This window comes from Atractosteus spatula, chromosome 13, assembly GCF_055471065.1.
Source record: "Atractosteus spatula isolate fAtrSpa1 chromosome 13, fAtrSpa1.hap1, whole genome shotgun sequence".
NCBI classification, from domain to species: domain Eukaryota; kingdom Metazoa; phylum Chordata; class Actinopteri; order Semionotiformes; family Lepisosteidae; genus Atractosteus; species Atractosteus spatula.
In genome coordinates this window covers 30,943,796-30,958,064 of record NC_142718.1, presented here as the reverse complement: position 1 = coordinate 30,958,064, position 14,269 = coordinate 30,943,796, and the positions used below count along the sequence as shown (strand labels likewise).

Here is a 14,269-nt window from a genome sequence, read left to right as displayed (position 1 = left end):
TCATCTCACAGCAGCCTGAGCTATAGGGAAGTATCATAAAAACAGAAATAATACACAATGCTGTTCTTCTCAGACAAACAGAAATCAAAATAGCAATGCCATTATTCTTTTCTTCCTTCTACTTCTTCTTAAAAGCCATCTTCATTTCTAGCGCAAGGCTTGTGAGCACTAAAAACGTGAGAAGTCTGCAAAGCAAAGGAAGCCGTGTGGCTCATCTAACTCGTTTGGTCTTCAGCAGTGAATTGATTTGAGCCATTTCTTCTGACTTCATTTAGGCGTTTCTTGAAAGAAGCCAAGGTATCAGTTCCTTTTGTTTGCCCTTGCCTTGCATTAAGATGTTTTCCCTAGTGTTACTGCTGTGTCCAGTGACTGGAATCCGGTCTTCAAATCTTGTGCTTACAATCGACTTGAAAAGTTTCATGCGAGCTACATTAAAACTGTGCCTTCATAAAAGCAGACTCGTGAACAGCTTGACAACGACACCAGCACAAAAAGACATCGAGAAAGAGAACAGCGGGGGATTATTTACCAGGCTGAAAACATTAATTACTATACAAATGCAGTAAATGTGAATGGGGAAACATAATTCTACAACCCTTCCAGTTTTAGGGGGGAGCAGCGTTTCGGTATTTCTGATTGTTCCACGTATTTGCTATGCATGCCTGCTCATGCTGTCTGGAGGATTCTTGTGTGGAAACAACATTAACACAAAGGCAAAACAACAGTCCCGCAGGGATGTGACACAAGACCCAGTCCTCAAAGAGCCATGGCAGTTTCCACAGCAACGAAGATATTAAATGGTACAAGATTTAATGCTAGACATTGACATGTAGGCAGTGTACGTGCAGGAAAATACATTGTCTATGATCAAAATTTCAATTTAATTTTTTAATGGCAATTAACTTTCAGTATTCTGGTTATCACCTCCAATTTTGTTGCTAATTTTGCTTGTTAAAAAGGTGAGGCATTTAGAATGGAACTCTATTGCCTGAGGTGAACTGGGGTCTTGTACCAACAGAGACAAGCAAAAGTTGTGACCGTAAGACAAATGAAAGATTATTGTGAAATCATATTAAGAATGCCTTATGTGACCCCCTGCAGCTAGATATCATTAAACTGCTAATTAAGTATTTTCTGTTCATTCCAATGCTGCTAAAAGAATATAATAATCAAGAGTGTTTTATTACCTATGCATTGCCCCAAACCAGGCTACAATTAGCTGCCCTGTCATTTCTATGATCTCTATATTTATCAATGGAGTACTTTTATAACAGACCACAAAAACACCAGACTCATGTTGTTCAGCAATATTTTTGTGTTTTCTTCATGCTTTCTGAATGTCATATTGTTTTAATGCAGAACACTGAGCTCAGGGCTTACCTGTAGCATTTTAGTATAAAACAATACTATATTTTAATCATAATATAAAATAATAAACAGTTACAAAAGCATACTTTATAAGCCAATAAATGTAATAGGCGGTGTACAATGTACATCAGAAATAGTTGAAGATGCATATTTAATTACTCATTTTAGATTTATAGGAGAGGAATCATTTATGTCTCTTTTTATATATTAAGCTTCTAGTGTTGATGAATGGGGAACGTGTACCTGATTCTCCACGAAGTGTGACAGTCCATATTTTCAGCATGTTGTCTTGACCACAGGAAGCCATTCGGGATTGAACTGGAAGGCTGTCTAAAAAGAGTAAAGAAACAACACATTTAACTACTGTAAATTACAGGAATCATGCTATTTTAAGAACTCCTCCTGCTCTTTCAGGACAATATGTTATATATAAACAAATGTATCCTGGAAAGCAAAAAGCACTCTCAGGAGCATTATAGAAACCAACAGTCCATTAGAACTATTCTACGCTTTTACAATTGCATCATTCCAAACAACACTTCTAATCTTTGTAATCTAGAGTCACAATGTAAAGTAGTAAGTGTAGAACTAACCTCTACTGAATCCAGATCCACAGCCAAATCAAAATACATCTGTAACAACTAAAGCAGCCACATGAACACCTCTTCCCTGCTCCATTACAGAAGCATTGGAACGGATGAATTTTAACATTGGTGTCAATTTATAACTAAAAGGGTACCTTCAACTGCAAAACAACTGATACAACATGCCCAAAATTCAGCAGTTTGTGGCCCATAAGACACAAACAACATGCCAGTAAAATATTTTTACAGAGGTAATGATAATGTCATGCTTATGAACCCTAATAAAGGAGAAATAGCAATGCCTGGTTACTAAACTCATGAATAGAGGGGCTTGTGGGTTCAAAATCCAGGGAGTGTGCTACTGTTATACCCTTGAGCATTATACTGTACTTCACTCGAATTGCTCCAGCAAATGATCTTCCATACAAATATTTACTTTTAAGTCATCAATGCAAACAAGGATTTGTCCTCTATCAACTTAATACATTTGAATGCTTTTAAACAAAAGGAAAGCACTTAGGCATTTAGTTCATTTGGTTTTGGTTACTCTAGGTTTTAGCAGCTGGGTAACTTGTTCCATATGCCCACAACTCCGTACCTCTTGTTCTCAGGTATACCTAGTTAAATAAATTGTAAGTGATCAATTTTGACAATTTAAAATTCCATAACACTTAATTTCTGTGTGGCAATGCCTCCATTTTTATTCCAAGTCTTTTTGGAATTACTGGCTAATAGAGGCAGCTTTCTTAGCTAATGTCAAAACATAACTGTTCTAGAAGAAAACCTTCTCTGCTCATATTTATCTACAGTATATGACAGCATTCAGGTGGAGGACTATTGCTTTACATATGAAGTTGTGATATATCTGCACATGTTTGAAAAAAAAGAAGATTAGTGACTGAAAAACACATCCATAGAGACAGGGTGTATTCTATTTACTTGTGAGAATCATGTTAAAAACAGGAAATCCACATCCATTTTCAGATGGAAACAGATATCATGCGACGGTATAAATTTGAGCTATAATATTCTCAGAAGCACGTGTAGGAGGATGTCCTACAATTCCACTCGTTTTTAACCATGGTGATGTGTAAATAGCTGGGTTGGGTGGTGTCATTTTATACCTCCATATTAATTTTGAAGCTGTTCTTTTATTCAAATAGTCAAGCAACTAATTAACAGTGAGAGTCCAATCATTCATTTCTAAATGTATGCTACCCCATCAATAATATTTTTTAAAAAATTGGCAAGTGTAGTATTTTTTAACGATTAGTCATGTTGGATTTACAATTTAAACTCTGTTAGTATGAACATTATTCAAAGTCTTACACTTTAAATAGTTTCACACAAAGTGTCATCATATTTATCTATGAACTGCATATAGAGGTGCATCAGTATGTGGACTACAAAGACACAACCAGAAGTTAATTCCAATACATTAAGAAACAAAAATGTGGTTAATTTCTCTATTTCTCTGTGTGGATTTGGCCTCTACTGGTTCCTTTAACTAAATAATGCACAGAAACTGAATTATAAGAATTTAATTATAATGCTGTAGGTGACAAAAAACATTGTCCAAAAAATGGGAATTTTCCAACAATGAAAGGGAAATGTCTGATATACTAAATTAATATTTCACTCAGGTGTTCACTTTAGGAAGAAATCAACAACATGCTTCTGGCAGTGAAAGGACAAAGGTCTTTATTATGTAGTATTAGCATACAGTATACAAGGCAGAAGTGTTTCGGGTACAGAAACCACTTGAGGTTAATACATTTTCAGGGCCTGATGGCCTGATGGTATCTTAATAACTATCCTTGAGGAAATGAGATGTTATACATAAGCCACTGATGTAACTCTATTAACCACGAACTAAGGAAATATATTTCCAATTCATACGAAGGGTGACAAAAGTGATCGAAGTAATATACAGTAGACCAATCATTTTGATTTCTATTGTATTTAAGGTTATAGAAATAAATATCAGAACTAAATCAAAGAATTCCCTACAGGGAAACCATTAGAGAAGACTCAATATAGATTTGGAAAAGTTAAGTCTTGCTTAACCAATTTGTTATGAGTTCTCTGAACAAGCAAAAGAAGTGGATACGCACAGAGCATATGAATTGGGATATTAAGGGTTAGATTTGCAGAAGATTTTGAGAAAGATCCTCATTAAAGATTAATTCCCAAATTAAAAGGGGCAGCCAATATGGTAAACGTGTGTGTTTGTTTTCTGTTTATTCAACTGTTTTTAATCCAGAGTACAGATATGGGTGAATGCTCTAAAGGGATGATTAATTTAGTGGAGTACGTCAGAGTTATATACTAGGATCAATGCTCTTTTTAAGTCTGGTACAGCTAGTAAATTAGTCAAGTTCGAAGATGATACCAAAAAAGAAGGATTAGCAAATACCGTAGAAAGAACAAATGAACTTCAAAAGGATTAAGATAAAATTCAAGTTTGGACATACATTTGGCAGATGACCAGATGCAGATTGTAGATAAGTGCAGGGTTTTGCATGCATGTAGTAAAATGGAACTACATGTATGCAATGGCAAATACTGAGTACACATGAAAAAAAGTTCTAGGTGCGTATTATGTCACATCATTAACATCTTCTATATGTGTGGGGAAGTAATAAAAATATGAATGTTTACAATTAATATATACAATGAATAGTGCAGAACTTTAATGGATGTTATTAATGCACTAGTAAGGCCTCATTTAGTATACTGTAATATAATACATACTGTATACATAACATTACACAATTGTACAGTTTTGATTATCACATTATAGAAATTATATATTGGTGATCTCGAATCAGTCCAGAGAAGAGCAGCCAAAAACATTATGTAGGTTAAGAGACTATCCTACACTGACAGACTTTAAGTAACTGAACCTTTCTAGTCTTCAACAGAGGAGACGAGGGAACATGATACAAGTACTTAAAAACCTCAAAGGCATTGTTAAAGTCAAGGCATTGGACTTCTTCAGCATAATCAGTGAAACATGAACAAGTACATGCAAATGGAAACTACATAGAAATACATTTAAAATCGACAACGGGGGGCACTTTTTTCCCCACAAAGGGATGTGGGAGTATGGAACATGCCTTGTTGTTGAAGTCAATAACCTAGCTTCATTCAAAAAATGGATAATGAGATGCTTGGATAAATTAGCTGATCCAAATGGCCTTCTCTCATTTGTAGTGGTTCTGATATTCTCTCTCTATATATATACTGTATATATGATATTGATATTCTTATAGAGTATAAAGAATAATTTCTATTAAGAAAAAAGGTACTTATACACAATCTGAAGTTTTAATGAAGGGCACTTGACAGTGAGAAAACAATTTAAAGCTAGCAAACTCTGTGTCATATTTAAAATATAATAAAGGAGTAACACACTGACTTATATTAATCTTACCATTGACTGGCTGAGGAGAAAAATGGCAGCAGGTCACTCCAAGGTCATGGGCATTTTTCACAGCAAGAAGGTGATTCATTTCAAGATCCCAGACTCTTATATCTCCATAGGTGGATCCAGTTACAAACACTTGGCCACAAGGAGAAAATGAACATGCAACCACAGAACTGTCTTTAACAGAGCCTGACCTGAAAGAACATTAATTTTAACAATTACAAAACAATGCGAATCTAAATTTTACACACATTTCTTTTATAGTGCAAACACTATATTTCTTGATGACGAGCAATTTAAAGATCATCATGTTGAACAGAAATTTCTTCCCTCTTTAGAATTTATATTTACCGGGACACTGAAGACTCAGTTGGAATGTTTGTTTAAAATAGGGCCAAAAAACAGAGTTTACAGAGCTGCAGAATGGTTAATTTTGACGTCAAAACCTTATCAGTTGTCTAATGAGCCTTGCCAAAAGCAATCTGTTTAGTTTTTCAGGACTATTAATTTTTGCACCAAATCTCTCAACACTGGTTTACTACCCAGAAATCAATTTACAGCAGATAGAGTTGAATGTTGTTTAATTAACTAATTTTAGTAAAACGCATCACAAGCATTTCCAATCACCCAAGTAAAACACTGCACAAAATGTGGAAATGGGGAACCGAAATGTATTTGGTGGCAATTTTGCGAGTTTCAGTTGTTACAGAATATAAACTTGTTGTTTCATGCACTGGCTCTGATTAAAGTCCGAACACCTGCTCTTGTGCAGTAGTAGTGACTTTACCTGCGGAGTGTTTTCGACTCGACATCCCACAGCATCACAGTCCCATCAGATGCTCCGGACACCAGATAGGAGGAGTTGGGAGAGAACGTGCAGATCCTGACTGGGCTGCGCCCGGGATGCTCCAAGACCGCTACAATCTCTCCTGTGTCCATGCTCCAAAGGACAGTCGTCCCATCCGTTGAACAGGAAGCCAAGAGCTCACCAGAGGCACTGAAGCAGCAACAGTGGACCGCATAGCCATGCCCGTTTAAAGGGGAAAAGGGGAGCTCCGAAAAGTCATCAGCTGAGTACAGCCGAATTGTTTTATCTAAAGAGCAAGTTGCCAGACACGTAAGGGAGAAGGCACACCAGTTCACGTCGTCTCTGTGATCTTCGAGGGTACAAATCAGCGAGACCATTTTGACCGCAAAACACAGACGTCCCCTGAAAAACAACCATTTTATTCATTTTTCACTTCTCAACGCAAGGTGGCGCAGCATAACACCAAAAAGAAAAGTGGTTATTATGGCGATAGTCATGATAAAACCTAAACTCCATAATGCTATTTTCAAAAACTGATACGTGCGTATTAGCAAATCATGTTTAAAATTTTAACTTATTAGCTGCATCCTAAAATTTCAGAAGCAGTATATTCAAACTATTCAAAACTGTGCAAAGGTAACAAAGGATGACAGTGATAGGTTGTTTACTGTGAAATAGGTGCTGGGATCTTTACACTGGGGAGAAAATAATGCGGCAATTCATTCAGCATTTTTGTTTTTTTTTATCATTTCAGGACAGAAACAGGTACTACTGATAACGCTGTTTAACCAAGAACCTTTTTACAGAACGAAATTAAAATACTATATCAAGGGGAACACTAAGTTAATAACTAGTTAGTAAGAAAGGAATCAAATCAAGACGTAGAACCTTTAACGCCGTATGAAAAGAAGGAAACGTTTAATTTTACCTTTTTCATGGGAGAACTTCCTGTTTACACAGAAAACGCCTCCGTAAGAGCAGCCCCTCTTTCGGCCCTCGTCACATGACACACCAGTCGTAAGCAGCGTTGTACAGTACGTCGTTGCCATGAGCTACTGCAAACTGCTTATCACAGCTGGTTCTGCGTAAAAATGGCCCTTTCCTGTCTATTCCCCACACTGAAATTAATAATTTTACCCCTGTGTGCCAAATTTACATGTTTTTCTCTCTCTCGTGAGACTAGTGGTACCATACTAAATGGTGACAAATTTTTACACGCTTTTTTTTACTTGTAAGAATCTGGGAATGAAATCGCAGTCGTCAGGGTGCTCAAGATGGACGGCAAGATTCGATTTTATCGAGTAATAAACAGAACGGGCAGGATGAACCGGTGGTTACATTAATGAACATTTGAAGAAATCGTGACATTTATAAACGTTGAGCATTCTCAGTTTTTATTTTTAATCAGCCAAAATAACAGTTATGTGTGACTTTTTGGTTGGTTTGATCATTGTGGGCAGAGTTCACATAACAGCTTGATTCTTAGCACTCTTCCGTTACGCGGTTGAGAGCTCTAGTCTTTGCAAAACAAATCTATGAGTTATTGTTAATGAATTAAAAGTTAGTTCAATCCTAAATTTCCATCATACTTAATTTTTTTAACTAAAAAGACGCACCCTAGTATGTTGTGTTCATTGTATGAAAACCGTATTAGGCATATTTTACTCATTAAATGTAATTTCACATTCTTAACAGGTAAGTGCAGGATTTTAGCATGCTTCTTTCCTGCAGTTTTCCTGTTAGTTTAGGAGTTTAGAAGACCTTAACCTGTTTGGGCCTTTGTAATAAAACAGCTCATGAACTACAGCGAAAAGCTTAGAAAAGAAATTAAAATGCTTATAAAAGGTAGTCAGATTTTGTCTTCCATAAAAATAAAAAATATTCATAACAAAGGAACTGACCAAAACTACAGTTTTGTCCTAACTTAAAGAAACCAGAAGAGTATAATGGGTTACATCTTACCTATTAATAAAATTAGTCAAATGTAGCAATTCACAAATCGTTTTGGTGAAAATTTAAATAGAATGGAAAGTCATTTATATAAATATGTAAATCATTTATCAGTTCTCAGTAACAATAACACTGTGATGTGCTCTATGACATAAATGTCACTGGAAACTGTTAAAAGGGATATATATCATAGTTTCACCATTTCTGTTAATTACAGGCTTGTTTGAGAGGAAGTCTTTTCAGTTCATCTTTAGCAATGTCATGCAGACCACAAGAGCTACTGTACATAAACACACCAAAATAATACTGGGTTGAAAAACATCCTTTTATTAGATCCGTGCCACACACACTAGTGAAAAATAATGCTCCTACAAAAAGAATGCTACCTTTTTTCCACAATATATTTTAAATAAAATAACTTCAAGTACTCTGACTTAGGTACAAAAAAATCTGCTCTAGCTGCCTCCAGTAGGCCACAACACACAGCAGTTCAAACACAGTGGTTACAAATGTCCTTGTGTCCTCAGTTCTGTGGCAAGGCAGATGGAGGGAAATGCTTTTATGAAAAATACTGTGTGCGTTGCAATATCTTTTATATGGATAAAAATGATTATGTTAGAATTCGAGGCCCAGGAGGGTTAAAATTATATAAAAAAATAGAAAAATGGGAAAAAAATAATATCCCCTACACCCTGTTGGAAAGGCAGGCACTACCAAGATTAAGGAGACCACAGTGTTTGCAGAGGATATGTACTGTACAAGCAATATATGTATAATCACTTTAAGACTAAAATAAAATGCTACAATCATTCTAAGGCATAAACAATATTTGATGTCTGAAAACAATATGTACACATCATACATATTCCAAACAAGACTTAATATTAACATTAATGAACAGTATATACAGATGTGTCACTGTTGCCTCACTGTTCTTTTGCAACTAAGTGATGCAAAAACATATATTTATATATAAATGCAGCTTTACAGTATTACCGTAATGGATTCTCTGGTGCCCTTAAGACACAGAACAGTGTAAACAGTTATTTCTTGGCTTTGTTTTATATTTGAAAAACATTCCTTAAGATTTTAAAGCAGTTTTTGCTGTTTCTTCCTTTTCATAGAAAATGAAGACTGGACCTTTTTACTCATAAATAATTAACAAAATTAAATACATTCACTATAATATTAACTGTAAAAAAAATATTTACAAGTAGTGGAAAGTTTTCTTTCCGTATTACAGCTCTGATGGTTGTAAATTCAGTGCGATTTAATTTGTAATTGGTATTGCACTATGACACCCCATTATCTGGAACTCTTTGGGTGTGTTTTCCCTGTTCTAACCAAACCAGCATAATCAACAGAACAATGTAATTTCAGAGCCCTGGTTTGTGAAGTAGAGACTCGAGCATCATTCCACAGAGATGTTCTTGAGTATATACTTTCCCCAAGTGTTCCACTTTGAAAACTGAAATGAAGACTGCTGGTCCCAGACAGTGAAGATAATGTTCAAACAGGACTAGTTTGATTTGCAAATTTCAGTCCATCTTCTTTCAAAAAATCGTCTCATGTTGTGACCAGCTCGTCCTATCTCAGAATCATCTTCATTAAATGTTTCACAGTTATCAAACACTAATTTGACATCGACAATAAATGCTTCAAGATTCTGATACCTAAAATAGAAAGAGAGAGAATTTTTCTTAATGAAAGGCATGTTACTTGATAGGCTGTTACAAATATTCTTTTTAAAAATGCCACTAAATGAAGTACTAGGAATCAGTCAGGCAGCTAAAATAGACTACAGCCTGTGACAAAGGCAGCGTAGATGTGGAAAAGAGCTATGGATATGGTAAATTTAGAAAGCACTATATGACTTGTGGTCATATAGTAATGGAGCTGATACTATATTCTACGTCACTACACTGTTACATATTAAAAGCACAGAATGTAAAAAAAATAAAATTGCCTGAAAATATAAATCATTTGTAATATTGCAAGTACTTCTCTGCTTTTTTCTTTTCTTACTGCCTGAAAAAAAAAACACAAATCTGCTATTATATAAGCCTATCGGGGAAATAATACTTACTGGCTGCTACCAAGTTTCTCACGAATAGTAGAAAAGTCCATAGGTTTCTTTATCACTTTTTTGTATCCAGGCACAAGCTTCGAATTCACAGGAAGTAAAAACGGCCAGGCATCTTGATGGGTTTCTAGCTCAGAAAGGATTATGCTGTGCAATACAAAATGAAAATGTGAAATTTTATTTTAGTGTTGTTATACACAGTTGGACCTTGTGTCATAGACTATACATAGTCATCATTATTCATATTACCATATTTCCAAACATTACTACTTCTGCACAGCCCTCTCATTAGGTAATTAAAAAATAATGGTGCTGGCAAGAAACTACCATTGAAATCAGTACAAGTGCTATGGCAATTAGCAAACTCTATTACTCTCACAGGTTGTTTGTTACCATCATGATCTATATGGTTACAGGCATGGGAGTTGCACACCACATTTCCAGATTATTGACTACAAAGCCACAGTCCTAGCTTTCTGGAGAGAAATGTTCAAACTTCATTATATTTACATGACATTTTGTAATTTGGCAGACCCTCTGAACCAAAGTGTCTTACGATTGCATCCAACTGCTGGCAATCAGATTGTCATAGCTGCCAGCTCTTCAGCTGCCAACTATTTCTAAACCAGTTTAGAAAATTCCCTGGAGGTTAGAGATGTAGACTGAAGTTTTTACCTGCACATAGCTAGATCCTTGGCATTGTCTTTTGCCGTTTTAGCTTTCTTCACACATAGAGGACTTTCCTGCTTGCTCTGGTTTGAAGACACATTTTCTTCCCCTTTTCTCTTTTTGGCCTCCTTGCTCCCTTTCTTTGGAGTGCTGCTTGTACTTGCAGCATCGTCCTCTGAGACTTCTCCAGCCACAGACAGCTTCCTACTCCGTTTTACTTCATTGTTTTTCTTTCCACTTCGGTTTTGAAGCTTTTTACTCCTTGGGGACTGACCGCTTGCCTGAATAGCACAGAAGACACCTGATGCTGAATGCATGCTTCATACATTTCCTTAAGAACAAACTTATTTGCCTACATATTACAATCCATGTTATCGTTATCTTTGTTTTTTCTTCCTGCATTACTGGAATTGTATTTTTTTAACTCTATGATACGGAAAGCTCATCAATCTGTAAAACAAAAAATACTTCCTAGGAATAGTGGGATCAAATCTGTCTACATAATGCCAATTAAACTTCTTTTTTAGCTGTATTGCTCTGTACTGAAGGCCAATATTACCTTCGCAATGCAGGCAGGACAAAACCAGTCACCCTCAGGTATTGTGGTGATCTTGGGTCTATGGCAGTAAGTATGACATCCTTTGTCACAACCATCACAAAGCAAGAGTAGTTCCTCATTATCTCCCTTTCGGCAAATTTGGCAGTACTGCAACATATGAAAATTGGCTTTGTAACTATGAAATTCGGCAAAGAAATGCTGAGCTACTTGTCCAAAGAAACTGCATATACTCACAACTTTCATGATGGACTTCTCCCAGGCAATTGATTTCTGCAGCTGCTGTATGCAGAGGGCCAACTGAGCTGCGCTGCGAACCTCACTGAGGGCCTTGCGCCACACTTTCAGCCCAGGGGCAATGTCCTCTTCCCCTCTGTGTGAAGGGAAGCACGCATCAGCGAGGTCAGAGATGTGCTCAGGCGCAACATCAAATGAAACAATTCAGAATAAAGCAAAACCAAAAATAGCAGTGCACAAGAAGCCATGGGGTGCGAACTGGAAGCAGCTGGGTTCAACACAACTGTGCCTTAAGACTGGCAACATGCCTCATACATTCAAAAGTGCGTGCGAGGGCAGTGCTCAGAAATGAGAAACCCATAGCCCTGAAAGAACCTTATGATACAATGCACCATGCAAGATACAACTAGTTCCAAAAAAGCACCGCAGACATACAGGAGTTACAAAAAAGAACTCGAGATCAAAGAAACCAAAATATGCAAAGCAGGAAGAACAGGCAACACGCACAGCAAACAAATAAAAAAACAACAACAGAACAGGCTCCAATCAGCAGAGAAGCACAATAAGTGTTCCAATTAATCTCGATGACCTACCCATCACCATCACCACTACTAGATGGTGCAGGAGCAGGAACAGTAACTGTGCCCACATTATCCAGTTTGATCTGAATGGTGGTACTTAAGGGGCTCTTCAGATACCTTCGCTCTATGTTCCTCTCCAATTCAGCCAGCCTGGTTACAGCTATATCTAGAGGGTTGTTGATTCTCCGGATAATGCTGCCATCACCGCAATCCTCATTTTCTCCTTGAACACTGTCTTCTTCCTGCTGCTCTTTAGCGAATGGTTTGTGCTCATAGTAGACAAGATCTTCCCTCTCTGAGTGAGGCTCTGGATAGATCCATCCCTGTGCATTGAAAGACAATGTTAACCTCGAAGCAGTGCTTCAGCTAGATCTTCAAATCACTTCTTACAAAAGCTAGCGCCTGGCACCTGAATGATATTTCTTTTTTAAATTTATACTGAGCATCAAAACAAACATAGCACTTCACGTTTGCATGTAGGTTTCAAGAAAAGTATTCAGATATTGAGTAAAAGCTGATTGCGTAAAGGTGGAGAGTGATTTGACCTGTTGAATATTGTGAAAATCAAAAAAGGCACAGAGGAACCAATACGCCTTACTTCTCAAGAGAGCAATGCCTTTGGGCCAACGCCTCTCCATTGGTCTTGCCAGCATTTGAACCAAGTCTTCTTTAGCAATGAATCAAGACCGCCAAAATGGTTGCCAACAAGTGCGGCACAGACATGCCAAAGGATATGCTTTTTGTTGTGTTCAACCGACCAATCAATGATGAGGCTCAAGTGTGGTGGTCATGGCAGGTGTGTCCCTATAGAACTATACTCAATAGTGATTGATGGCAACCTGACTATTACTGCACATTGGTTCAAGCTGTGGGACCTCATGTGCTGCCTATCCTTTGGGTTCATCCTTACATGATGACATTCCAGCAGGAAGCAGCATATTGCTTCCAAAGACAGTCACACACACCATTAGCCTGTGACTTTCACTACAGACTCCATGTTGATGAACCCCATTGATGACAGATGTTAATCAGCATAAAGAATTTACTTAAGACACGTACAAAAAAAAGTCAACGCACCACTTACAGTACATAAAAGATTGTCACCTTTCAATTTTTTTCCCCACTAGCGATACATTTCTTTTGATGCCCAGTATATGAAGTGGTCTAAAGCAAATAAACACGTAGCTATTTTATCTTACTGAGCCGACATGGCTCAGGTATTTACCTTGACTTGCAGGCTAGCAGACGCTACTTTCCTTTCTAGTTCTTCCACCTGCTGAAGAATAGCTATGTCCATTTCCATTGCCTGTTCTTCAACACACCAGCTCTCCAATGTTTCCTGAGTAACCTGGTTTTCCTCATTGTCATTTATCTCAATGATGGCAACTGGCAAGAAAATATAATGCATTTTTACTAGTTAAATAATAAAATATGAACACACTCCTAAAGCAAACATGCAATATAACACACATATTAAGTGTTACTTTAATCTTATATCTGCTCAATTCAATGTTGTAATCTCTTGTAATGGACTTTGGAATGTATACAACACCAAACCACAGTTTTTTCAAATCTATCATATTGTGAATCTAAGTGCTATAAAAATATTTTGGATGAGTTATATCTTTAATCTAACAGAAAATTGTTTAAACAGTCTCATGTTAACAGTATTTTTATGCATGCCTGGTTATTCAATTATTCAATAGGCCCTCTCAAAATATATTTTGGAACCCAGTAATGACTGGTGGAATCCTTTAAATTTAGACAGGAACAGAATATATAATTTTTTTTTCCTTGCTGTATTTTACTATATGGCTATGGAGTTGAAAAGGAGGGTAACTGACAAGCAAGGTTATTGTAATTCTAAATATTCTATTTTTTCAGTATATATTTGCACTCCAACATACTGCTTCAGTCTGTCTTTAGAAGCTTTAGTTAATTATGAAGGTGTGCCGTCTTATATTATGTTTCATAAAGATTAACTTTTAATATAATAACTAACA

General features: G+C 36.6%; 2 protein-coding genes across 18 annotated transcripts in view; both read right to left on the bottom strand.

Moving 5' to 3' along the window:
- wdsub1 (WD repeat, sterile alpha motif and U-box domain containing 1) overlaps positions 1-7,282 on the bottom strand; it is a 38,304-nt gene extending 31,022 nt beyond the window's left edge. For all 4 annotated transcript variants that reach the window (XR_016093891.1, XM_088930229.1, XM_088930230.1 and 1 more), the window contains exons 1-4: positions 7,119-7,282; positions 6,170-6,592; positions 5,389-5,576; positions 1,612-1,698 (exon numbers count right to left, since the gene is read on the bottom strand). Coding sequence is in view for 3 of the 4 variants with exons in the window: in XM_088930229.1 (XP_088786355.1) it covers positions 1,612-1,698; positions 5,389-5,576; positions 6,170-6,567 (673 nt within the window). In the remaining variant the exon portion in view is untranslated. The remainder of the gene's footprint in view (positions 1-1,611; positions 1,699-5,388; positions 5,577-6,169; positions 6,593-7,118) is intronic.
- Positions 7,283-8,447: 1,165 nt separating this feature from the next.
- Positions 8,448-14,269, bottom strand: part of baz2ba (bromodomain adjacent to zinc finger domain, 2Ba) — an 80,380-nt gene continuing 74,558 nt past the window's right edge. For 8 of the 14 annotated variants that reach the window (XM_088930279.1, XM_088930271.1, XM_088930272.1 and 5 more), the window contains 7 exons: positions 13,492-13,652; positions 12,279-12,589; positions 11,686-11,821; positions 11,452-11,598; positions 10,899-11,173; positions 10,227-10,370; positions 8,448-9,813 (listed from right to left, as the gene is read on the bottom strand). In XM_088930279.1, coding sequence (XP_088786405.1) covers positions 9,660-9,813; positions 10,227-10,370; positions 10,899-11,173; positions 11,452-11,598; positions 11,686-11,821; positions 12,279-12,589; positions 13,492-13,652 — 1,328 coding nt within the window. In that variant the 3' untranslated portion in view covers positions 8,448-9,659. The remainder of the gene's footprint in view (positions 9,814-10,226; positions 10,371-10,898; positions 11,174-11,451; positions 11,599-11,685; positions 11,822-12,278; positions 12,590-13,491; positions 13,653-14,269) is intronic. The other 6 variants (XM_088930275.1, XM_088930277.1, XM_088930278.1 and 3 more) reach the window with 3 other exon arrangements.